General features: G+C 37.7%; 1 protein-coding gene across 3 annotated transcripts in view; it reads left to right on the forward strand.

Annotated features, from left to right (window-relative positions):
• LOC139939492 (uncharacterized) overlaps window positions 1-26,628 on the forward strand; it is a 180,274-nt gene that overhangs the window by 66,634 nt on the left and 87,012 nt on the right. For all 3 annotated transcript variants that reach the window (XM_071935452.1, XM_071935453.1, XM_071935454.1), the window contains one exon: window positions 19,066-19,153. In XM_071935452.1, coding sequence (XP_071791553.1) covers window positions 19,066-19,153 — 88 coding nt within the window. The remainder of the gene's footprint in view (window positions 1-19,065; window positions 19,154-26,628) is intronic.

Below are 26,628 nucleotides of genomic sequence, written 5' to 3' on the forward strand. Positions count from 1 at the left end.
AATGAGTAGTAGAACAAGGAGCCCAAATCAAGGTTTCAGTTTGCTGATGTTTGTCTGGGAGGATCAAATGTCCATCACGATAATCTTTGGCAGGATCTTTTGAACAAGGATTCATCTCATTAAGCAATCGATACTGTCTGAGCTCAGGGTTTGACAGCCAGGTTATTGCTCCTTTCATTCTTGGCTAAACGTTCCTAAATGCTACAGCTGCTCCACTGTACAAACAACCTCATGCCAGTTCAGCAGGCATCAGGCCTTTCCATTCATCATAGAGCAGTTACACCATTCATCAAACTCATTATTTCAAGATTGTCTGTTATTGGTTGACTGTGGTCCTTTATCTACGGTTCTCCTGAGGTAAAAAAAAAAAAAAAAGTTTAAAGTTTTTCCCTTGAGAGGTTTGAGAGGAATGTTCATCTTTGTTTAATTTCTACTCAGTTGTCATTGATGCTGCAAAGTGTTGAAATTAAGAAAGAACGCTTTCATTTTTAAAAGAAAGGCAGTGCAGATTATCTCTCTGTGCTCAGCTCACACCTGCAAATTTATCATAGAGCTATTTTATCCATCTCTCGCTGAATCAAAATTAAGTGGCGTCAGGGATCAGGACAAATAACTGAAATCATTTAAATGTATTTGACGCCACTTCATTTAATTGCCGACTCTAATTTTTGACAGTTGATGAAACACTTTATGATGTGGATTTTTTCCCTAGACTGTTTTACGTTCCAGACATGGTGAGATGAATATCAATTATTCCTGACTGCTAATGGATTTAAATTAAAGTAAATTACATTTTGATGGCAGGAGATCAAATGATAATTTCATCTCGAGGCCATTCCATAAGGTCATCAGTAAAAAGTCTTTATGTCGATTTTTTGTCATCATCACTGGTTTGTTCTTCAGTGTGCCAGCTTTTAAATCAGTTGCTGTGAGCGGTTTGTGAGCCTTTGAGGTTCCTTTTTATTCAGGGTTAAAAACAAGTGCTCATCTTGAGATAGATTTCAAGAATTTGAAGGAAGCTTTGTGCATGGTTGCGATAGTTGAGTCTTACTGCTAAGAAAGTATTTTATTTTGGATGTGGAAGGATGGCTGCGGCTCTATTCAATGACTGACGAACTGACTATTGATTGCTTGACTTCAAGGAACCTTTCTGAAGAATCTGTCTTTGAGACCTTTCATTGATCTTTTTCTGGAATGCAGTCTTCTTGTTATTTACTCATCGAGTTCAACTGCTGATCTTTAGATGATCAGTAATAAATTCCTAATGGAGTTGGTCCAACACTCTTTAGAACAGTCATCCAGAGGTGTTCATTATCTGTCAGCCATACGTCAATATTTTCCAGATTTTTCAGGAATCCGAAAATATCTCTCCTAATGATGATCTCCACAAATGCGTAAAAAGTGATGTCGTTTATGTTCCTTTCATGTGCCATCTCAACTTAACAAATTGGACCTGACAACCTGAAAGGTTGTCATGACGACAAGGTGATAACTCGTGGGAAAACTTCCAGACTGTCTCCTTGGAAGTTAAGATATCTTTTTCAAGTAAACATCAACATCACTTTCAAGAAATCTCAGCAGAGCTGGTGTATGCCTCAGGATGTTATCGGATGACACTCGTAAGCCCTAAAGAGCAAAGTGAACCGAAGTGATCTTGGCAGAAACCGATCCGTTTGAAAAAGTCTTCAAGAGTTATACTTTAAAGTAACACTCTTCTGTCATATTTTCTGGACTAATACTGCAATGAGAAGACTTGTCCATGAGAAAATGTGATTGTTTCACCGGAAATTGCAAAGAATAAAGCATTGACACCTTGAGAAAAAAAACTTCTACTACCCTTTACTGGAATTTCATCAAAGTTCTCAAGCAACTGAAGAACTTCCCATAAAAGATTGGAACGTTACGTTCATTCAACTTGATGATAAATCTCAGTCTGTTACAACTCAGTATGACGTATCAAGATTGGATCGTCAAACAGTTATCCATCCTTGAGAGTCAAGAACATGACCGTTAGATTGTACACCATTCTTGGTGCTTGAATGTCAATGGTGATAAGAACAAGGCATCTTGGTTTGATTTGCTGCGAGTTGGAGAAACTTTCAGCCAATGCACACTCTTGATTCCATGATGGATAGTGAGTTTTGTGAGACACCGGTCGACAACATGGAACATATTGAGTTGTACATAGGTAGGTGAGTCTTTCCATTATAACAAATGTTGCAGTATAGTTTGATAACTCATGTGAAGTTGTGAACAACCAAATATGTTTTGGGAAATTGTAAAATTATCCTCAGATTCATTACAAAATTCATTCCAAAGTTGCACACTACTTCTTTTAAGTCATGCAAAAAATATAACAAAAAGTTGTTCAACCTGAAAGCGAGTTTTATTCTGACCGTTTCTTTCTTCAAACAGTTTCAGAGAATGTGAACAAATTAATTTGATGACATAATTTGAAGACGAGGCCTATACAGAAAAGTTTAGTCCTTTTGAAAATTTGACTTAAAATAAAAGAAACTTGGGCTTAAACCACCCCAGATTATTTAGAATTTTACCGTCAGTTTCGAAAGGGATTTTTAAATTGATGTCAAAAATATAATATCTGTATTATATCTGTAGCCAGTGACTGTAGCATTATGTTTTTAACTTTAAAGGTGTTTTCAAAAAGATTGAGCTGTATTCTGTTTTCAAAGTTTCTTGCAGAACAGAGAAACTAGTTCTGAAATTTGAGTGGCTTATGATTTAACATGCAGCAAAACACCCCTGCCAGAAGTGCCAAATGGATTGTGTCTTGTGTAGATGTTTAATGTGATTATACCAACAGATAAAGAACTGGTATTTTAAGAATTTTGATAAAGCATTGGGCATCAGGCTAATGTTTTTTATTACAAATTTTTATATCTGCTACAAAAATAGTTTAAAAGAATTCGTACCAGTACGGATACACATCGGCAAATACATGTATGTGTTCTTTCATCAAGAGAAGACAAAATTTATCTCAAGAAATGTTGACCTTCCTGACAAGATTCTCACATTCATTTAAGACAAATACAAGATTTATACTTAAAAAAAAAAAACTGTGGGTTTGAACAAAGAAACATTACTTAAGTGAGACTTGAACCAAGGACCTGTGGCTTAACGTACTGGCATTTAACCAACTGAGCTATCTAGGCCTATGTTGGTAAATTTCCAATTTAGTCAATATCTTGTTCGGGCGTGCCAAAAGAAAGAATCCAGTTTAAAACTCCCTTCATATTTTGTATTTTATTTAACTTAAACAAAATTTCTTAAAGATGGGCAGTCCATTGGTGCTGAACATAATACCAAACAAGCGATCTGATTACAACTCTGAGCATCTCTGAGCATTACAACTCTGGCGTCAAACTTTCCACTAAGAGATAAAAATGTCTACATCCTTGAAGGAGGCAGTACCAGTCTTAAGTTGTTCACCCATGACTGGTTGTACTAATGACCACAGACAGGTACAGGTGGCAATAATGACTGAGTGATTTAAAACAGGAAATCTTTGGACTGGGAGGGATTGTGATTTTGCCTTGCTGTTATCCTTAATTGACCAAGGATTCCCCAGTGAGACCATGGAGTACAACCTTGACTTGATTTAAGTTAAGTTAAAAAATGTATTATTGATTTAGCCTTCAAGAAAGACTCTTCTTTTATAAAGGCACTGAACATGTTTGGTAATTGTCAAAGATGTGGGTGTGGACTTCGATTTCCACGAGGGAATAAAAAAATGAGAACGGCGTAAGATAAGAAAAAAATTGGAAATTGAAATTGAAATAATCCATCGTGCGAGTAAGGAGAACAAAATGAATAACCCTGATTTAAACACATCCTTTGTTTCCTTCCTCCATGGTTGTTACAACTGAAATCAGGTGTTGCATTTTTTTTGTAAAGGTTTTTCAGTTAGTGAGTTTTCTCCAAAATGACTAAATTTCAAAGGGAAATGTTGTAGAAAAAAATGCTTCAAGTTGGTATTTGAACTTCACAGTCCACCGAATCATGTTATTCTTATCAATTCTGTATAAAATACCTCTAACTGTTATGGCATAGGCTACCTTATTGCTCTCTTTTTTTTGTAAACCCACGTCTCGTTGACAATAATATTCAGCTGGTTTGGAATTTTGAGGCTGAGGCTCGTCTTGTTTAAGAAGTGTTCTTAACTGGGAAGTAAATGAAGCTGGTAAATGTAGTGGATGAACTTGAACTTGTTTTTAACGCTCTGAGCTGTGCGCATACACACATACAAAACAAATTGCAGTACCAATAATAGTGCCAATCTGATCATCAACTGTGGTATTGCTCTTTGTGATCAAAAATGAACTTTGGTTCAAGTCACAGATCATTTTGTATTTCTTGATACTCAGCAACCAGACAGTGAGGGTTACCCCAAAATGTCACACGTACAACTAAATATCGACCTTTGAAGCGGTTATCACGTTTGCCATTCTGTTTCCTCTGCCCTATCAGGCTCTTTAGTTTCTGCTTGTCTTTAGGGCTACAGAGTGGAGGGGTGTTTGCTATGGTTAGATCCACAAGCGACAGTAGGAAATGAATGTTTTGGTAACAATTCTGTTGTGATATCTTTCCTGTTTGATGTGGAAACCGAATCTGCGATGTTATTGTAATTTACCATTGTTACTAGTCTTTATTACTGCCAAGGTCAGATAACTTTTCATTTAACGTGGACTGGTTCTGAGGTATCAAATACTGAAAACAATGGATATTATCCTGTGATGATGAAAAGTCACGACTATTAATCGGTGTTATTGTTCTTTTGGAAGTTGGGTTACAATTCCTGATTCTAGAATGAAGTTAAGGGTAAGTCATTGCCTCATAATTTGGTTTCAATATAAATTTAAGTGAGTTGGATCATGAGTGAGTGTGCAAGCAGTAACTCCAACTTAAGTTATTCCACAAAAAGTTTGCTACTTGCTTACAGAGGCCGATGTTTTTATCTTGCTTACAAAAAGTGTTTTTGATATAAACATCTGCTCTTTTCTCACCCCAGTATATGTCTGTGGATTTTTTTTTCTTCACAGGACTCGGGAATATCTTGAGTAGGCTGGTCTGCAGTTCTTTACACACTTCATTGTATTGTAATTTGGTAGAACACAATTAATATTAGGTATTGTTTGAAGCTTTGCATGGCGTGGATAAATAGAAAGAAACTATAAATAAATAGTATAAATAATAATAGGTACAACCATGTGTAAGTTTCTTTTGTAGGAGTTTGGGCTCTGAAAAGAGCCGTTGTGGTCTAGACGTTGCAAACAGTATACCCTGCTCGCCTACAGGACAAATAATATTCTTTATCACTGATGGAAATTTAACATCTGGTGAAAAAGTTCCCTTTCTCCTTGTCCTATGTGTGGAAGTTTGACACCCCCTCCATTGTTTTTCCAATATCTGTCATCACCCACCCTTGATCATGATCCAATCACTCTCAACATAGGACTCTCTCTTATTGCCCTACATCATTAAGATCTTATGTACTGCCCTCTTTTGGCCCGCTCTTCCATCAACAACAACGTGCAGAAAAAATAAACACCACCAGAGAAACCAACCAAGCCAGTGCATGCCCAGGAAGGAAAAATGGGATGGTCCATTATTATCACCTTTGGAGCAAGGCCAATAAAAACTTATGTTTCTCATCAGCTTAAATAATCGCAAACAACATTGTCAGGCAAAAGTGAAAGTATAGTTTTCAAATAATGAAAACAAAAATTGTCTGGCACAAAACTGATAGCGCCAGGTCAGGTCAATTACAACATAGTGATATTTAGACAAAACACAAATTTGACAGTATCTGACATAAAATAACACTAAAATTAAATTTTAAAAAATGCCAATTATATTTTAAGAAAGCGAAAAACTAGTTGTGAAACAAACCACAAAGACACACCCTTCCTCAACGCAATGCAGTTTCCTTGTTGGGGTGTTCAATTTCAAAGTGACTTGTTGGCAAGATTATTTTATTTCTGTGAGGAACTCCAACATTCCTAGAGAATTTTGTTGGCTCATCTGAAGTTTCATTCCTCATAATTTTTTTTAAAATTTTTACCCAGACTTGTCCGAGTCCTCTTTGAAGAAAAAACCTGAAGGCTTTTCGGAAGGGATTTGAACCCACAACCACTGGTGTAGCAGTGACATTTTCTTGGGGGAAGGTGGTGTATGGAAGTCATTTATTTGCAGACTTCTGATACCCAACACTGTGTGCAAGAAATGGGATAATAAATTATATGCCTAATTACCACAAAATTATCCTGAACAAATTTATCATCTATTAATATCTTTGTGGTACCCAACTGCTATAATATAGGATCCAAACTTACTCTAGCTACTGCACAGTCTCAGAGTCTCAGTGGCCTATAGTGGTAAGACACTGCTCTAGAAATGCAAAGGTCGTGGGTTTGTATCCCACCCAAGGCATGATAACACCAAACAGTGCTAATCTTGAGTAATTGGGGGGGGGGGCTAATGGCTGGTAGTTGACATGGTGTGCCCCCATTTAGCCTCTTGAGAATTTGTAATCTTTAGGGTGGTGTACTGTACCTAAGGAGAACCTCTCAGTATCCTTGAAATCTTAATTTGTGTTCACAAGTTTTTTTATAGACATTCCTCAGATTTTGTGGACCTTTGAGCAATTTGAACAAAGTGCTTTAAAAATTATGAATTCAACTTAAAGGTTATCTAAATGGTTTCTGTAATTCAGGCAGAAAACAGTCACTTTATTTAGGTGAAACAAATAACTATTTGCAAGGATAATCCCTACACTGTAAAAAAAAAACCCACTCTTGTCAGAGCCTTGAGTGGAGCTTCATTGAGAAACAACATTTTGTTTCAGCCTGGCCCTTATTCTCTGTGCACATTGATGAGGCAGACAATGATAAAACCTGTGGGCATTTAGCACTGGTGGTTGTATGTGTGCAGCAGCTGAGTGAAAAGATACAGGTTCTGATCACAACACACCAATGCTATCATGCCAAATGAACATTAGTGTGAGGTGTGAGGAATAATGCTAAGCCTGGAAGACCAGCCAAGTTGGAGAAATTATACTTGATAAATTGTGGATTTAACACTACTGACAAGCTGAATTTGGAATGAAATCTGGCAACAAATCTGTAGAAACTGGAGTGTGACTGTGTGTGTGAGTATTTGTTTACAATGAAATTAGTAGTACTTATGGTAGCACAATGCTGGTTATTGATTTTCATGCTAAATGGGATGGGATTGGTGGGGATGTAAATACTGGATGATGTGGGTTGTTAGCATAGCTAGCTAGGCTAGCTAGCTGTGAACTGCTTTATTTATCTATAATAGGGACAATTTGTAAATTTTGCTGTATTATTGAACAAATATTGCTGAGAAAGAAATGCTTGGAAATACAAAATATGCGGTTAACCCTTCTTGTTACATATGTAGGTAAGAATAAAGTTCAGTGTAATTTGACCTTATTAAGGGTGAATATTAATTGTTGGCGTCCAGCGAAAAATTTGCCGGGCTTTAGGTTGTGGGTGGGATGGGGAGGGTGTCATTTATAAATTTTGCTTCATGAAAGAAATGCTTGGAAATACACAATAAATATCTGATGGTAGTGTATATTGGAAGGAATAATTAGAGCCGATTTGTGTTGGTGGCGGAGACTTGGACCCAGTGACTGGGGCGCTAGATTCCTTTTTTCAAAATTTTGACATGACCGATAGCGCCCCAGTCAGTGGGTCTAGTGGATACTGTGGGTTGTGAATAGGTAGGGTGTACCATACATTGTGGTTTATGGAGGGACAATTTGTAAATTTTGCTTTCTTGAACAAGTAAGCTGAGAAAGACACACATGGAAATACAAAATTGTTCCGTAGTATTTCGAAGGGTGAGACATAACGAGGATGGAAAATTTGTGTGTAGGAGGGGTCGTAGGTTGTGGATGGGAAGGGGAGGGTGTATAATTTGTAAAGTTTGCTTCACCATTGAACACATTAAGCTGAGAAAGAATGCTTGGAAATACATGTACAAATGAAATATCGAATAATACTGTAGTATTGGAATGTCCAACAACTGGGTTGGTGGAGCTATGGGTTGTGGTACTCCTACTAGAACTGAGAGGTTCGTTCTGCTATTGTCTCGTTCTTGGAGACGATAGTTTTAGGAGTGGGGAGGGTGTATTTTGTTAATTTTGTTTCGTTGAACAAATGAGCTAAGAAAGAAATGCTTGGAAATGTATACAAAATATATATCTGATGGTACCGTGGTATAGGCCTTGGAAGGAATTTGAGAATTTGGCTGATGGACAATTTTTTTCGGTGAGGCTGAGGATGAGATGGGGGAGGGTGTAACCGTGAAGGAAGGAAGCTAAAGGGGGTAAGCTGAAGGGCGGGGTCTTGTAAAACCAATTTCTCTTTTAGTTTATGAATGTCGGGAGGATCGAGGGTTACAATCACAATTGCCTTTAGTCATCTTCACTTGTCTTGGTGAGTACCGCACCAACATCCTGCCCCTCTCAAGAGTTTTTTTTTTCTGCAATGGCCAATATCAAAAGATGATGAATCATTTTATATATGCAAAGCCTAACCACGATAATTCAAAACCCGAATGTAAATAGTTGAAGCCTCAACTCAGTCTGAATGAATAAGAAAAATACCAACTCGTAACTGCAAACCAAACAAGGCATGTTTTATATGTCAGATATCTGGTGATTTCCTGTTTACATTACACCTTTTTATTCCATTGTCATCAAAAGCTCGCATTGATAAAGGCACAATTTTATAGCTTAACACTTCACTGGTTTCCAATTGCATAATTTTGACGAGTGTATATTTAATGACAGCAGGAAGGGCTGCATGATCATCCCACAGCGTAATACCAGCCTCAGATAATGTGAGGAATTTAATTATTATACTTTGAGACGACCTCCACAGGCCGTAACCGTTGCCAGACTGTGTTCAAAGAGAAATTAAAAATGCATGATAAGCTGTAGATCAAAATAGGCCCGCAGAGATGATCACACATTTATTTCTTCTCTTCATGAGAGGCCAAAGTGATTTGTAGTCATGTGGTTTACTGTTCTAGGACTGATACTTCACGGAGGCAACAGAAGGGATTGCCTCCATGCTCCTGGTCATTGCCTTGGTGTCCTTGAAATGCTCCAGTAGAACTATACAATTTCTTCAAAGGGTGCCGTTTAACCTTACTCTATGCTTTTACCATCCATGGAGAAAATGCCTTTCTTTGCCTTTTCAGAAATGAATCAATAGGCCTACCGGCCCCAATTTCATAGAGCTGCTTAGCGGCTGTTTTTTTGCTTACTGTCTGATTTCAATTTCAGAGGGCTGCTAACCGTAAGCACACGAAAAAGCGTGCTAACCTTCCAGTGCTTTTATACTGCACTAAAAAGAAAAACAAAAATACACTTGCGTCTTAGAAAAATTTTCTGCTCTGCCCCAGTAAGCACGAAAATTTGCTTACCGTTAAGCAGCGCTATGAAATTGGGCCCAGGCCTGCTGTTAGGTTTTGCCCAGATTGCCTGTCATACAATGTGCATTGATTATAATCGTTGCAACCCCTTGGGTGGTAGGCCTTACTAATATTGAATAATCCCATGCTCAGGGGTATTAACCCAACTGTGAAGGTCAGACCGTGATGCTAATACAATGAACTACTAGAGGCTTATGGATTGCCCTATTTTTAATGTCATACGGAGTGTGACCTTATGGAAAATACTGGAGTGGGAAAATGAGTCAATGGTTTCGGCCGTCAGGCGACACTTTGGTACAAGGATGAGAGGTTTGAATTTGTGTCTGGACAATGGAAGACATTTTTTAAAGAGGGGTGGGTGTTTCAAATGGATGGGCTAGGTACGATGAGATGACATGAAGTGCTGCTTAACGTGTAAATAACCTTACACTTAAGCAATTTGTTCTGGAGGAAGTAAAATATTGCATGCATTTTAGGTAATGGTTTGAAATGTTCAATTTTTGTGTCTTATCAATGGAAGATATTTTTTATAAGAGGGGTGGGTGGTTCAAATGGATGGGCTTGGTACTTTGAGATGGACATGAAGTGCTAATGTGTAAATTAACTTACAATGGAATTTGTTCTAGAGGAAGTTAAAAACAATGCAGGCATATCAAGTATTACACCACAAGGGAAATCGATTCATAATTTGAGGTTAAACTTTGCAGAACAATGGAATTATTTTTTTAAGAGGGGTACCTTGGGTTTTTCAAATGGATGGGCTTGGTACATTTGAGATGGACATGAAGTGCCGATGTGTAAATAAACAAGCAATTTGTTCTAGAGGAAGTTTAAACATTGCAGGCATATCAAGTAATACACCACAAGGGAAATTTATTCATAATACCACAATAAGCAGTCTGCAGTGGATTCAACTGCCTACATACCCTTTGTAAAATTGACTTGGTGCACCTTGAAATGTTTCTGTAGAAAATTCAATTTTCCTCCTCAATTTGAGATGCCCTGTATACAGAAATACTGAAGGAGACCTTTACCTATTTATGTTTACAGTGCAGCGCTATCAAAACTTCTCATCTAATTTTGCAATGACTGAATGTTTGACTTGTGTGAGAAGAAAGACAATCATTTGAGTGTAAAATGTGTAGGGCCTTAGCCTAAGAACTAGTTGTACATTTGTAGCTGTCATGGCTGTTTTTCTCAAACAAGTATTCAAACTGTACTCATTTTCAACAGTTCTTTAAAAACAAAATGTTTCAAAACTACTAAGTATTCTTGAAGAGTCTGTTAAGAGGGCTGAGTGGTTAATTTGCCCGAAACTGTACATCCATTCCAAAGGCCTATCTCTGGACTTAGTTCTTTCAGTAAAAGTTTACAAACCAGCTCAAACATAAATGAAGCATTTCTGCCAACATTGATAGTGTACTCTTGCTCAAGGCTCCATGGCAGGGAAAATATCCTTTGGCAGACATTCCTCAGCAGACCATCAGACTCTCTTCACACTCCAGTGTAAAAGAAAATATTAGCTGTCTATGAAATTGGGCTTTACTTTATAAAGGCTAATCCCACTAAGGTTAATTCCCCCTTGTAGTAGAGCTGGGACTTTCTATCAGGAGAGTGGTGTTGTGATTGTGTTAAGCCTTAAAGGAACACGCTGCATTGGATCGGGCGATTTGGTCTATGAAAAGCGTTTGAAACCATTTGTTATAAAATGTATATGGTTGGAAAGATTTTTTAACTGTAGAATATAATGATCCACACAAATATGCATCGAAATTGCACGGTTTCCCCAATGCATCATGATCCAACACGGCACGCCATTTTGTGGAGTCAAATTTTTTACTTCACAAAATGGCCGACTGTGTTAGTTCGCAAAATAAAATGGAAACAATGCAATTTCGAGGCGTATTTGTGTGGAGCACTACATTCTTTTTTTTTTTTAAACATATTTCTAACCATATCATTTTATAACATCTGTTTTCAAATGCTTTTCATAGACCATAGAGTATGGACTCAATGCATAGACAAACTCACCCAATTCAAGGTAACATGTCCCTTTAATGTCATTGAAGGGCTTGTCCCTAGAGAGGAGCTAATCCTATTTTACTGGCCAGGGTTTTCACACCATAGGAAGCCATAATGGTGTCACACCAGGCTGCAAAGTTTGCTGTTATGTAACAGTTTTGTGGCTCTGGCAAAGTATGTTTCAGTTTCCTGGGTCTACAATTCTGAAAATCTTGCTGGAATTTTGTTTAATAATTTTAAGTTCTGCTGGTTATTTCAGATGATAACATGTTTCTTGTTACAGATATTCTTTATGTGATTTTGAGTGTGAAGTTTACAATGTCTATTGGAAAGCCCCCTGGTTTTTGCCTTTCCAACCTCAAGATATCAAAGAAATTAGGTCCCAGAAACAAATGACTAACTTGACTCAAATTTTGGGGAAAATCCATAGGACTGCATTGCCTACTTGGTAGCTCAAAACTTTGGCTGATACCAGATTTTTTTTACAGTTCCAGAATCAAAACGAGAAAAACATATCTCTACACACGTGTCACGATTAAACTGTTTTTTTTTTTATCTGAACTTATTACGAGCACAACTACCTCTTAAATCAAAGTCAACATTTGTACGTAATTTTGTTATAATTAATGAGATGGGGTGAGGTATTATTCAATCACACTAGACCAGAGACCACCGGACTTGTCCAGTCATTGGTTTGCTGGCTGGATGCTACATGTAAAGACATTGTCCTTGGGCCTGGGGTCCAGTGTTAATTTAGAGCCCTGAAACATGTAGGCTATTGCTGGAATTGTTGGGGTGGGAGGAGGGGTGGTTTTGGGCAGGGGGTTTAGGAAACCATAGAGCAAAGGAAAAAAGGAGAACTGTTGTGTTTAGTTTTGCAATGTGAAGCCTAGATATAGACTGTTTTCAGAGCCTAATTGGTACTTGATGGGGACCAATGTAGTACTGTCCTAACCACACTCTAAAAACTAAAGAGTCGAATCCAACACTTGCATGGTGAGTGACTACACTTTGAAAGTGTTGAATTCAGCGTTTTGTTTGTTAAAACTAGAATTTTAAATTTTTGATCCAACGCAAAAAAGGTTAATTCAACAATTTAAGTGTTACATATTTCAACATTTCTAAACTAAAATCCTTTGAATTGTTGGATCAGCTGTTTAAATGTTAAACTGACACTTAAATTGTTGACCTAATACCTTAAAATGCTGGACTTAACATACAAAATGCTGGGTTCAATACTTTCAAAATGTAGTCACTCACATGCAGAAAACAAGACGTTTTTGAAGACTGAGAAGTTGAATTAGTTGAGCCATATTCTTGATTCACATGACAGCCGTTTAACTATGGTTCCTTGCTTGCTTACTTTTAGCATGGTTGTAAAATGTAGCAATGTCTGACAAGATTTTGCAAGAGAACTTGGACAGTAGAAAAAATTGCAGTCCTTTCACCTGAGGTACATTTTGTAGAGCTGTACAACCATGTACAATTTAGCAAGGGACCCTAGCTAAATTGCTCTTGTGTGAAAGGGGCTTATATTTTATTTATTTATTTATTTATTTATTTATTTCCAGGCAAACAGTACATACAAAGAATAGGCAATAAAAAATAAGACTACACAGAGAACAAGCCTGCGGAAAACCAACCCTATGGTTGTGTCCTGATTTTATAGTAACAGTTTGGTAAATGTGATAATGTAGTTCCTGGACTAATAGTAATACCATTTGATGTGTTGTTTGATCAAGACAATCTACCTCTCTGAAATGAAAACCCCACCTTTTTGCATTTGGGAAAACAAAGGCCTGAGCCCTGCTATCAGGACAAACGGAACCATTACAAGGACAAACGGAATGATGTCCTTGGGGGTTGGGGGTTGTCAGTCAGCAGTTTGAATATATATGCGCTCTGGCTGAAGATTTATGTAAATCCATTTGCAATGATTAGTATTAATACATCCCCTGGGTCTACATCAGTGTGAGGATGAAATACACCATGGAGGAAGAATCCATGAATACACATACCCTGTGGTGGTTTGACTGTGGCAGGAGAGAATCCTCAAATGACTGTACTGTGACTCCTTCATACTCTGTATGAATTTGGAAATTAAATTTGTTAAAGGCACAGGGTTCGATTTCACAAAGAGTTAGGACTAGTCCTCACTTTTTTAGGACTAGTCCTAGGAGATATACAAATTGCATGAATAGTTCTCAGTTAAGACGAGTAACTGGTCCTAACTCGGGATAAGACTAGTCCTAACTCTTTGTGAAACCCACTGAGTTAATGTCAAAGACCAGTATTCTCACTTGGTGTATCCCAACATGTGGAAATTTGGACTGAATTGGTCATTGAAGTTACAAGAGAATAATGAAAGAAAAAGAAAAAACTTGTTGCAATTTTAGATGCCCAATAAAAGGCTTCAGGCCCTAAGGTTTTTTGAGTGAGAAATTACCCCTTGCTCAAAAACTATATTACTTCAGAGAGAGCCATTTTTGTGCCATAAGCACAGAGTTCCGTAAGCGCCGATTCTGTGCTTACGGTAAGCAGAGCCATGAAATTGGGCCTAGGTCCTTGTCTAAAAAAGAAAAAATGTTTTCCCTGTACTTTTCACCATGCAATTCAATCTAGGACATTGAACTTGTAAACCTCACTGTTTGGAGTATTAAACTTCATGCCCGATGCCACACAATAAGCCACCCTCATAGATCTGTTTTGGGAGGTGTCATGCATGAAGTGAGGGTATTGTTAAGGGTGGCAATGGCCTTGATTTGTGGTGTAACATTTGTCCATGCCACAGGAAGTGAGTTTCTTTCGGTCACTGTCAGGATACCGGATTTATAGTGGCAGTGAACTTTTGTAGTTTGTGGTTCCCTTATGTGGGGTGTGTAATAATGTTGAGCTGACAAAAATGGTTGTGGTTGATGTAATTGTACATATATAGTGCGTTCATTTTACATGGTAATTTATCCTGATGGTCCCTTTTTTTTCTTTTTTTTTACTGCAAGTTTTCCCCAAACAAGGCTAACAGGGGACACAAGAATAAAATATTTCAGATGAAAATAACTCAGGGGAGTCGAAGATAGGAATTGATATTCCTCTTAAAACAGTATAGATTGAAGGATGCATGTCCAGATGGAAACATGCACCAAGGGAGGGAGTTCAAAAAATACATAAGAATTTTAAACAACAGTGACTTGCAAGCTTTCAATCAGATTCTCGTTAGAAAATCAGACTGTTCAAATTGCAAGAACAAATGTAATTACCAAAATTTTCAGATGGTATTTACCCAGCAGGACATTCAGAAGAATGACAAACAAACCAAGTTGTCTAAATAGAGACACCTTGTCTCGGGCTCCCGCTTCATTGCTTACTGTAGGCACAATGTACATTGCTGAGACTTGATTCTTTCAACTGTTTGAAATCAGAGAGGAGCCAAGTGCTGCACGGATATTGACTCGACTGAAGTGACCCATTCAACAACCCTTTACATTTACATGTACATTGTACTAGTACTAACAAGCTTTCCCCCTTTTTTGTTCCATCTAATATCAAATTTCGAGCATTGCATCAAAAAAATCATTTCCACTTTGATACATTTTGCGAATTTATGAGTCATATAAACTTCTCCAGTTGTGAATAATATTTAACTAAAAAAATGAAACTCACTCACAGTAGTCTGCAAAGTTTTGTCAAATTAAGACCATGCTTACTGCTTTAAAGTATATCGACACCATTCCCTGAAAAAGCTTAATTGATTTACAATTCAAATCTCTTAAAACAAATATAAAAATGGAAAATTTACATATTATCCTGTCTAAAATTGACAAAGAGGGACAGTAAACATCTGATACAAAGAACTATGAAAGGAGTTAAAACAAAAACAACATTTTGGACAGTTTTACTGCTAAAAAAAAAGCGAGAAGTGGTTCAGCTGCGTGACCTGATCAAAGATCACACATTGATCCAGACGTTTAGAACTAAATTTATAAATCTTGAAAAGGGGCAGGCAGGCACCCTAATGGTTAAATTATAGGAACAGTGTGTTAAGGTCAAGTGTGTGCACAGATTGTTCATTATAAGTCGCCTCTTGTGGCAAAGCTAGAACTGTCATGTTCAGTATGTTCAACATGAACCCTTGCCCTTTCTGTTATAAATCATTGACTAGAAGGTGTTTATTTTTGATAGGTTCAATCTTGGGGCACAAACAACGCTGGTATAGTAAAATTACACAGTTAGGTAGCGGTTAAAACACAGTTAGCCTGCTAGCCAAATGCAAGTCAAAATTCCCTGCTAGTGGTTCGCCTCGCTAGCTCTGTGTTGGAAAGTGTCCCTGTTTTATATGAAAATATGGATTCATCGCCCTCCACTGAGCAAGCCCTAATGTGAAGGCGGTCTCCCTAATTTTTTTTTGTAAATATCTTTGCTCAGGGTGCCGTCTTTGTTTGGGGGGGGGGAAACATTTTGAAAAACAAGATGGCCTTGCTAAATGTATTGCAAAGGAGTGAAGTTCATGATTTAAAATACTCTGTGCATCAGCAAGGCCTGCATAAACAAAATGTTCAGTGTATTTTGTTTGAATGCTGTACCACAAGGTCTAGGATTCCGGGATAGATTAAGAATAAACCAGTGAGGAAAATGAATGGATTATTCCAATTATTCTACTTCCTTCATTGGTACAAACTTTAGGAAATTTGGCAAAGCCATTTTCTTAACTCTCAAACGATGCATAGAGACCCACTCAAAGGTTTTCCTGGGTTGTCTTAGCTAATAAAGCCCCAGTTTATATCAGATCTGAGGGGCCAGGGACATGGTTAGTGGCTGCCTACGTTTTTGTACAACGCCCATTGCCAGTGCCAAGGCTGCGTCTTGAAGACGTTTAAAGTAGACGATGACTAATGATTCTTAGAGCAAGCTCCTAATTTCTCTGAAGGTGGGGGGGGGGTGGGGCTTTATCATCAGCTGCTTGATGTCATCATGCAACAGCTCATTAATGTAATTCTCCTTGGACGTCAAACAGTTTAGTGAATAATTCTCATGTTATATCATTCAATGTCATAAGCAGATTTAGCCTTCGAGAAAGACTCTGCTAGGGTCGAAACGTCAGGCCATTAACTATTTTTGACATTTCATAGCTTTTTATAGGAGTTTAGTAAAAGAGAATGGTGTATTGAAACTCTGCTTATTTTAAATACAAAAAAATTGCATGACTCTTTATTTTCTAAAAATGTTGGTCATATTTTACACTGTACAAACACATGTACAGTATGTGCAACAACCCTTTTGAATTAGTTTGCTACTGACACTTAAGTATTAACATCATAGAGCTGTCTTCTGTCTCATACAACAACTATTTATTGTAATATTCCCTGTACTCCCCATAGTATTGACAATTAAAATACCTGTTCAGGCCTTGAACTTGTCTCTTGAAGGGGCGGAGCAATTTTCTTCTGAAAAAGGGGCACTTCTATGGGGCAACATTTCAAGGAAAGGTACACGTTTGGCAATTACTCAAAACAAATATTAACTTAAAAACTGGCTCGGTAACGAGCATTGGGTCCTGTCGCTAGTATAAAACATTGCAGGAAACGACTCCCTCTGAAGTATTGTAGTTTTTGAGAAAGAGGTAATTTCTCACTAAAATATTCCTATCTGAAAGCACATAAAATTCGTCCAACAAGGGTGTTGTTTCTTTCATCATTTTCTCGCAACTTCGATGACTGATTGAGCTCAAATTTTCACAGGCTTGCTATATTATGCTTATGATGGAATACACCAAGTGAGAACACTGGTCTTTGACAATTACCAAACGTGTATAGTGCCTTTAAGTTGGTATTGGAACACCATATCAAAAGGGCACCACAGCAAAAGCACAGGGCACTACAGAAATTGCTGTGGGTGTCCTTTTTTTTTTTTAGGCATGCACAATATGAATTAAGAAACAAACTGTTTAGAAACTTTTCCCTGTTTTGATTTGTTTGGTTTTGAATTGGGAGGAAAACAAAATGGCCACACCTGAGACCCTGTATTGAATTGTGCTTACAGAGTTCCTGTCGTCTTAATATTTTCCACATACTCCCAATAAGAGATTTACAAGTTCCTTTCTGATGACTCCCCCATCCAGTTTTCCAAAGCTCTGTGATTATTTTGTGTCTAGCCCGTTAAAAATAGACCCGGCTACATTTCCGGCAAGGCTCAGTTCAGTTACTAACGGATGGACGAGGTGAAATGGCTAGACTTTCTGATGAGCTGATTCAGCCTTCAATTTGCTTTGGTACGATAGGTATGTTTTGCACGAAGTGCGTTAGCGGACGAAGAGTCTTTTGGAGTCATCGGATGCAATAAATGGGATACTCTGGAAGGTTTCTTAAGAGGTAGTTTTCTCAAGAGGTCTTTTTTGCGTTCTTATTGGTCTCTTGATTGGCTCCTGGGAGTCTCTACCATGCTCTAGGATTTTTCGTTTCATTGATATGCACCTCACGTGGGAGAAGATGTCTTTCCTTTGTGGAACGAGACACCATCGTGGCCAGCACTGAGGGGAGCTGTGTTCCTCAGGATGCGGTAGGCCTTGACTTGATTTATTGATTGGTCGATTCCTGACGTCTGGTGCTGGCGAGGAGTTTTTCCTGAACCAAGATGAGACTCAATTGCAGCACATGTAATTGGTTATAACCATCATAATAATGATTTATAAAAAAAAAAAAGTTTTTATATCCAGCGCAAAATAACGGTGTGTTTTCAAAGCGCTTTTGGAAAGTCAAGAGAGAAAAAAAAACCGGTTGAATACAAAAATTACAGAAAATGCATACAATGAAAAGTACAAGTTTGCAAATCCTCCAAATGCACGTACAGGTACATGTACATGTAGCTCTGACATTATTTTATATGTATATTTTCCTAAGCACAGACACAGCTTGTTACACCATGGATGATGTCGTTTTTTTCAACTAAGTGTTGGAGTTTGTTGGAGTTTTCAATTGCGAACCATACCTCTTCTAGCAAGAGAAATACCTTTGTTAAAGACATTAGACACCGTTGGTAGTTGTCAAAGACCAGTCTTCTCACTTGGTGTATCTCAACATATGCAAAAAATAACAAACCTGTGAAAATTTGAACTCAATTGGTCGTCGGAAGTTACGAGATAATAATGGAAGAAAAAACACCCTGTGGTTTCAGATGCTTTATTTCGGGACCTCAAAATCTAATTCTGAGGTCTCAAAATCAAATTTTGATTAATTACCAATAGTGTCCACTGCCTTTAATGTGTGATTTAGAACCTTGTGTTTTCATTCTCTTGGTTTGCCCATAACTTCTTTAGTGACTGGCCAATAGGATGAGTTAGCTTGCTGTTTCATAGTCCCCCATTCAATAAATTCAAATAAAATACGGATGCTTTTCATCACTAAACTAAGCCAGCCGGATCTCGTGGGCTGAATTTTGGCTGGCACTGGTCGTCTTGTGTGTCTTTAGCATGTTGCCAGCAGACCACTGTAGCATCAACAGTTTTATCTTTGTGATTACTCAACTGAAACGAACTTCTGTTTTCGTATTTTTGTTTTCTAGATATAGAAATTCCAGACCCAGCGTTGTACACCAGGATATCTCGTCCTAGGATACGTCACTCATCATCCCAAGGTTCCCTCCCAGAAAGGTAAATAATAATACTCAGTTCTTATACACATGTAGCCGCTTTATCACACCCCTAAAGGGGGGGGGGGGGGGGCGTATTAAAGCGCTCAGTATTTTAAATAGCATCTCAATTTATTTTAAAGGTTTTTTGTACTCTTTGTACGACACAATGCCCACAGAATTACAAACAAATTTACACAAGGTTTGAAGATAATGTTGTTAGAAAGCTTCCCTCTGAAGTAGCATAATTTTTGAGAAAGAGGTAATTACTCACTCAATATTAAAGGCCTGAAGCCTTTTTAGGCATCTGAAAGCAGACATCACAAAACATTAGGATTAATCCTTTCTCGAGTTAGGCTCGTCCTAACTTAGGACGGGTTCAATGTGTCCTTACGTCAATGGTAACGGAATTTAACTCGATCAAGTCCTAAGAATAAGATGTATCCTAAGTTAGAAAGAGTTTGCCTTTAAAGGCAGTGGACACTATTGGTAATTACTCAAAATAATTATCAGCATAAAACCTTTCTTGATTACGAGTAATGGGGAGAGGTTGATGGTATAAACATTGTGAGAAACAGCTCCCTCTGAAGTGACGTAGAAAGAAGTAATTTTCCACGAATTTGATTTCGAGACCTCAACTTTAGAACTTGAGGTCTCAAAATCAACCATCTAAACGCACACAACTTTGTGTGACAAGGGTGTTTTTTCTTTCATTATCTCGCAACTTCGATGACCGAGCTCAAATTTTCACAGGTTTGTTATTTTATGCATATGTTGAGATAAACGAACTGTGAAGAATAGTCTTTGACAATTACAGATAGTGTCCACTGCTTTTAATCAATGTGTCAATCAATGCTTTGGTCTAGGAAATATCAGTGGATAGACGGAGATTTAAGTTTCATCAAAACAGGGAAACGCTATCAAACCAATCGTATTAAATTTCTAAAGGATTGCCCTGTTGATCTATAGACTTGTGATGGTTATTGCACTTATGAGGATGAAAATGTGAACGATTGGCCCAAAATGTGTCACACAATTGTGCGTGGTGTCATAACAGTTAATACTTTGCAACTTTTGCAATTTATAAAAGGCTTTGGACACTTTTGGTAGTTGTCAACTTGGTGTGTCTCAACATTTATGCATAAAATAACAAACCTGCGAAGTTTGAACTCAATTGGTCGTCGAAGTTGCGAGAGAATAATGGAAGAAAAAACACCCTTGTCGCACAAATTGTGTCAGTTTCAGATGCATTGAATTCTAGTCTCAAATTAACTTCAAATATTTTAGTGAGAAATTACTTCTTTCTCAAAAACTACGCTACTTCAGAGGGAGCCGTTTCTCACAATGTTTCATACTATCAACAGCTCTCCATTGCTCGTAACAAGTAGGTTTTTATGCTAACAATTATTTTGAGTAACTAAAGTATCCAGTGCCTTTAAAAACAGTAATTTCCTTGAAATTTGTTGTATCAATATTGATGTAACATGTTTATCACAAGGAATCAGGTTGCACCTGTCTGCTTTTCTGAGCTTATATGCAGTGCTTTTTGGGTGTTTATTTACTGCAGTATTTAATTTGAAATGTTTTTTCTTTTCTAAGAAAGGAAAATAAGATGCAGTTTCAGGCCTGTATGCTTCGTTTTTGAAAGGGCAAGGTCACCAAGGCATTTTCTTTTTGGTAAAGGGCACCCTATGATGAAATTGCAAATTTGTACTGGAGCATTTCAAGGGCACCAAGGCAATGACCAGTGGACACGGAGGCAGTCGCCTTCGTTGCCTCCGTGAAGTATCAGGCCTGCAGTTTTGAAAATGCAGATACTGAGATAAAAACGTGGGGAGTTCAAGTTATTACAAATTTATGGCTGAAAATCAATGGTGAAACTCAAATCCGCTTGCTGTGATCGGTTGCGGATTTCCTGTATAACTCGTGAATGTGAATATTATTTTCAATTTACGTGTAGGTGGATTGAAATTGCAGAGGTGTTCTACAGATTTCCTTCTCGATGGTCCTCATCTTTCCTTTTGAAATGTTATACTTCAGGCTAGACATCTTTGAGAGGGCAAGGCCATTTTCATTTTGAAAAAGGGCACTTGCATTGGAAAGCCTTAAAGGCAGTGGACACTATTGGTCATTACTCAAAATAATTATAAGCATAAAACCTTTCTTGATTACGAGTATTGGGGAGCTGTTGATAGTATAAAACATTGTGAGAAACAGCTCCCTCTGAAGTAACGTAAAGAAAAAAACACCCTTTTCGCACCATGGTCACAGGAAGTTGTGTGCTTTCAGATGCTTGATTTTGAGATCTCAAATTCTAAATTTGAGGTCTCAAAATCAAGGTCGTGGAAAATTACTTCTTTCTCGAAAACTACGTTACTTCAGAGGGAGCCGTTTCTCATAATGTTTTATACTATCAACCTCTCCCCATTACTCGTTACCAAGTAAGGTTTTATGGCAATAATATTGTGAGTAATTACCAATAGTGTCCACCGCCTTTTAAACAAAAGAATGGTTCTAAAAACCAAAGGTATACTTTGCCTTAAAAGGACACTGACACAAATATTCAAGTATTCTATTTTCTTCTTTGAATACTTTCATAAATTTAGTTTATATGCCCGGGGAATTTTTCAAATATGCAACTTTTCCCCAAGCAAAGAACATCGGCAAAAAAACTGTACCAACTCTGGAAAGGAAAGAAATCCTAGTTCAGGACCCCAAATACATATAGTTCCATTGCTACAACCTGGTAATATCATTAGCTAAGTTAATAATGTCAATAAAAATCAAGGAAAATAAGTGGGGACTGACGAGCCTTTTGGATTGGAGTTCCTCAATCCACTGTGTTGATACAATCATGGAGCAATTTATTGCTACATGATACAACAGACCTGACACTTCACGGAGGCAATGAAGGTGATTGCCTCCCCATTGCCCCTTGCCATTGCCTTGGTGCCCTTGAAATGTTCCAGTACAATTTACAATTTCCTCATAGAGTGCCCTTTGCCAAAGAGAAATACCTTGGTGCCCTTGCCCTTTCAAACGAAGCATACAGGTCTGATACAATGTAGACAGAAATCTTTCAGCTGCCAATAAATATTCCATTTCATGTCCGCAAATGCCTTGCAGCTCTTCATTGAGATTTCCTTGAAACCCTACCTGACTATTTTAGACAGGTACAAGGCTCAAATTAAGATGAGATTTCACCCAACCCGAATGTAACAAAATTATGGATGGTATGCTATAATTGGCTTTTAGGAAGAGTACATTCATCCAACTTGTGTTGGAGAATTTATAAATTCCCCCTTGAAAATGTGTTCATTAGACTTGGAGGTGCTAACTTGATCAACAGTATCAGTGACATGTTTTGTGACTACCGTACACATAAATTTTTGTGCATTTACTTTATAAAGTGCTTATGATCAGGCCTTGCAATTTAATCTTGAGAGGGGCAAGGCCATTTTCGTTTTGGAGGGGCACTGGCAACAGAGGCTATGGCCTCAGTGGTATCCTTGTAATTCCAGACCTGTAAAGTGTACCTATTTGTCTGGTAACTTATTGTCTGACCAAACAATTAAATAATATTGCAATGTATCTTTTAGAAAATATAATTAGTTGTTGCAAACTGGTTACCAACCAAAAGGACCTTATATGATATAAATGCAAATAATAGTTACTGTTATGAGCCCAATTTCATAGAGCTGCTGAGCTCAAAAATTTTCTTAGCATGAAATTTTTTCCTTGATAAAAACAGGATTACCAACCAAATTTCCATTTGTTCAAAATTGCGTGTTACTGGTATTCAGCTGTTGTTTGCTCATCCAGAAAATCTACTGGAATGTTTTTTTTGGTAATCCTATTTTTATCAAGGAAGAAATTTCATTCTAAGCAAATTGTTGTGCTTAGCAGCTCTATGAAACTGGGCCCTGATGTATAGACCCTAGCACTTTACCAATTATAGAGAAACCAAACAGGAAGACAAATCCCCAATTGAAATACAGCAATATTTCTCAAATAGAAATGTTTTTGAATCCCTCTTTCTCTGAAACCTTTTGAAGGGCATTCTTCAACAGATGCAGTGCTTCTTACCAACTCTATATTGTTGTGGTCATAGATTTTTTTTTGGAGTTAATACCAAAGGTACCCTTACCTACCTTTATTTATTATTTTCATTGTAATATTCTCATCTGATACTTGAGACAGAACAAAGTTCCATAGATAGACATAGATTTCATTTAATGTCCATCTACATGTACAGTAGAACATTCATAAATACCTCAGACATTTTCGCTAATCCTATTGGTGGAGAGCGCGTCACGTGGGTGTGTATAAACCTTTGTTTATGACCGGTAAAAAGTGTTAATTCATGGGCGTGACACGCGACCTAGCACCTGTTCTTATAAGACAGTTTCTTCATTCCTATTGGTCGAGAGCAACGACTGAAACAGTTGTGCCACATCACGCGATTCTCGCGACGCGCACAGCATTCCCTTATAAGGGGTTGTTTACCCGAGGGCGGCGGAGGGCTTTACCATTTCATAGCTGGAGGGGTGTTGTGTTGAAAGAAATCATTTAATAATTATAATTTTTGCATTTATTTTACTTTTTGACCAAAAAGTGATGATGTTTTTGACCGAAAAGGTATTTATGAATGGGAATCAAAGTGTGTTAAATCGGTTTTCAACTAGTGGTTTAAACCCGCCGAGGCCTGGTTCTTTATAATTTACCTCGACTTCGTCTCGGTAAATTTATCAAGAACCAGGCCTTGTTGGGATTAAACCACTAGTTGAAACCTCTTCAACACACATTTACTCCCTTATTAAATGATTATGCATGTAGTCAGTTACTGACATATACAGCATGGCGCCCAGTTAACCTTGATCAGTTCTCAGACCATCCTTATCTGTTAGATAAGCTTCCACGCTGCTGCCCCCAAACTCTGGAATAATTTACCTCATAGCATCCGCCACTCTAGCTCACTAGCAGCCTTCAAGAAATCTCTCAAAACCCACTTGTTCAACTGATTTGCTTGCTTTTATTTATTCTATGCTTTTTGTTATTATTATTATGTGTACAGCGCTGTGGTACTTTCCCCTGTTAGTTAGAGCGCTTTATAAATGCCTTGTATTATTATTATTATAAGGCCATGTCTCCCTTGCCCCTAACCCATACCTTAAGATCTACATTGTTCCGTTTATGAAACAAAGAAGCTTGATTCTGAAGTTCAGATTATCCCAAAACTAAACCTTGAAAATGTTGTATCTGTCAGATTATCAGGTTAAATATTGACCTACATGTGCTTCTACATTTCTCCATGAGCGTCTGGCTAGTTATGCTTGATTACATTTTACGACAAGACGCTGTAAAACAGAGTGCCTCAAATAAATCACTCTTTCCACAAATTGTCCCTAAAAAATGCAGCAATGTAAACAAGAGAGCATAATTTTTAAGGTAACAGTTTACAGTCTGGGTCGTAAACACTTTGGTTGCAAGATTCACTCATGACCCGAATCTCTTATTTTTTAATAAACTGGAAGAATCTCGCTGTGACAGCTTCTAAAGCAGGCATCGTCATGACGATCCTGGATGACTCATGTTGTATGTGACTCAAAGTATTGGCACTTGGCAATAGCCTTATGGAGTAGACTTGCTACCAGTCCTGCTGCTGCAGATGATGTTTCACTGCAAACAACAGAAGTCATTTGCTATTTATGGGTGCATGATGTCACCGTAGGGCTTTGAGATTCCAAGGCAATACAATTCAGGGAAGATGAACATGTATGGACGCTTGAGACTTAAATGTACAGTACTTAGTCAGTATAGTCAGCAAAATGGAATTTGTTTATCGATTGGTATGCCAAGTCATTGTACAATCTTGTGATTGCAATTATGATTATTTTGAATGATTTTGTGCTTGCATTTAGTATGCCATAAGGCATGCTGATAGGCAAATACATGTAATTCATTTTCACAACCATTTTTAAAATGCTTATCCAATAAAGATTTTCCTACATTTGTAATTGTTTGCATTTTTACTACAACATATTTTAAAAGTCTAAAAAATCTTCACTCAGAACATGTATAGGGCCCTTTTATTTTTAGAGGCCAAAACAAATGTGGAATACATGTACAATGTGCATACTTCTACCATCAAATGAGGAATTTCCTTTCTCTGTGCATTACTGGTCTAATGCGAGCATGTCATGTACATGTACGTACACTGCACATGTCTGGTATATTAAGTTCCAAAAGGAAATTAAAAACAATGACAGGAAAAGGGGAACGAACATAGGAGAAAGCTAACCCAAACCACAGAAACAACACAATGCAAAAAGAAATGAGGTACACTTTTAAGTATGCCCAACTTAAAGGGATGGGGGTACTTTAAAAAAAAAAAAAAATGTACACAGATTTACATTGAACTTGCTATGGTTTGAAGATAATAATGGTAGAAAGCTTCCCTTCAAATATTACTTGCTGAGGTGCTGTAGTTTTTGAGAAATGAGTAAACAAAAGTCAAAAAAATAATTTGTTGTCTCAAGCGACAAAAATTATTTTATCATGTACCCAACATACTTTACTAATGTAACTCTGTGGATATTGTGATTTGTGTTTGTCACCTTTTCGTTCTTTTTGTAAAAAAAAAAAACAATCACACTGAGTCCGATAATTTTACTGCCTCAGCAACAGATGTATGTCAAAAGAAAATCTATCCCCTTAAGGTGATCCCCTGGCTGCCGCTTCCCAGGTTGTATCGTAATTTGGGTGTGATCCCTGGCTACATGGCAGTTAATGGTTGTATGGCTTCTGACTGGCACCCCCGAACAAAGGTATTGACAAAATAGGGACACCACCAATATAGGGCTAGATAACTCAGTTGGTAGAGCGCCGGCACGTTAATCCGGAGGTTGTTGGTTCGAATCCCACTCTAGTCAATTCTTTGTTTAACCCCAAAAATCAAAAGAAAATCTAATATAACATATCTATGTTGTTTTGAAACTGAACCCAGGCTTGCAATTTTTAATGTGGAAACGAGGGAGCGGCTTTGAAAAAGGTGATCACTACAAAACGTACCCAAGCCCTTTAACAATGAAGAGACTTGAGGCTAGTCTATACTCAATGAGCCACACGCTGTCTACTCTAGTGCTTGACGTATGCACAGTATTCTGATACATCAGTGTCATGCTGGCGTGTCTGCGTTGGGAGAGAGAGCCATGACATTACGACGTACACTCCCCCTCCTCGTATGATCGGGATCTACTCTCTCAACGTAAACCTAGAAGGATGTAGTTTTAGGTCGTGATCGACATCATAGTCTTCACATCTCTGTCAATAGGAGATTTCCACTCCACTGATATGTAGGTAAATACTTTTACCCTTGTTGACTGGTGACAATGATGAGGCTAAGACGTTGATGCTGGTGAGAGAAATTTTGTTGTATACCACACTGCTGATCAGTATACTATACGTTATGCATTGATCACATCACAGATGGAGTGT

The sequence above is a fragment of the Asterias amurensis genome, chromosome 7, assembly GCF_032118995.1.
Source record: "Asterias amurensis chromosome 7, ASM3211899v1".
Taxonomy (NCBI): Eukaryota; Metazoa; Echinodermata; class Asteroidea; order Forcipulatida; family Asteriidae; genus Asterias; species Asterias amurensis.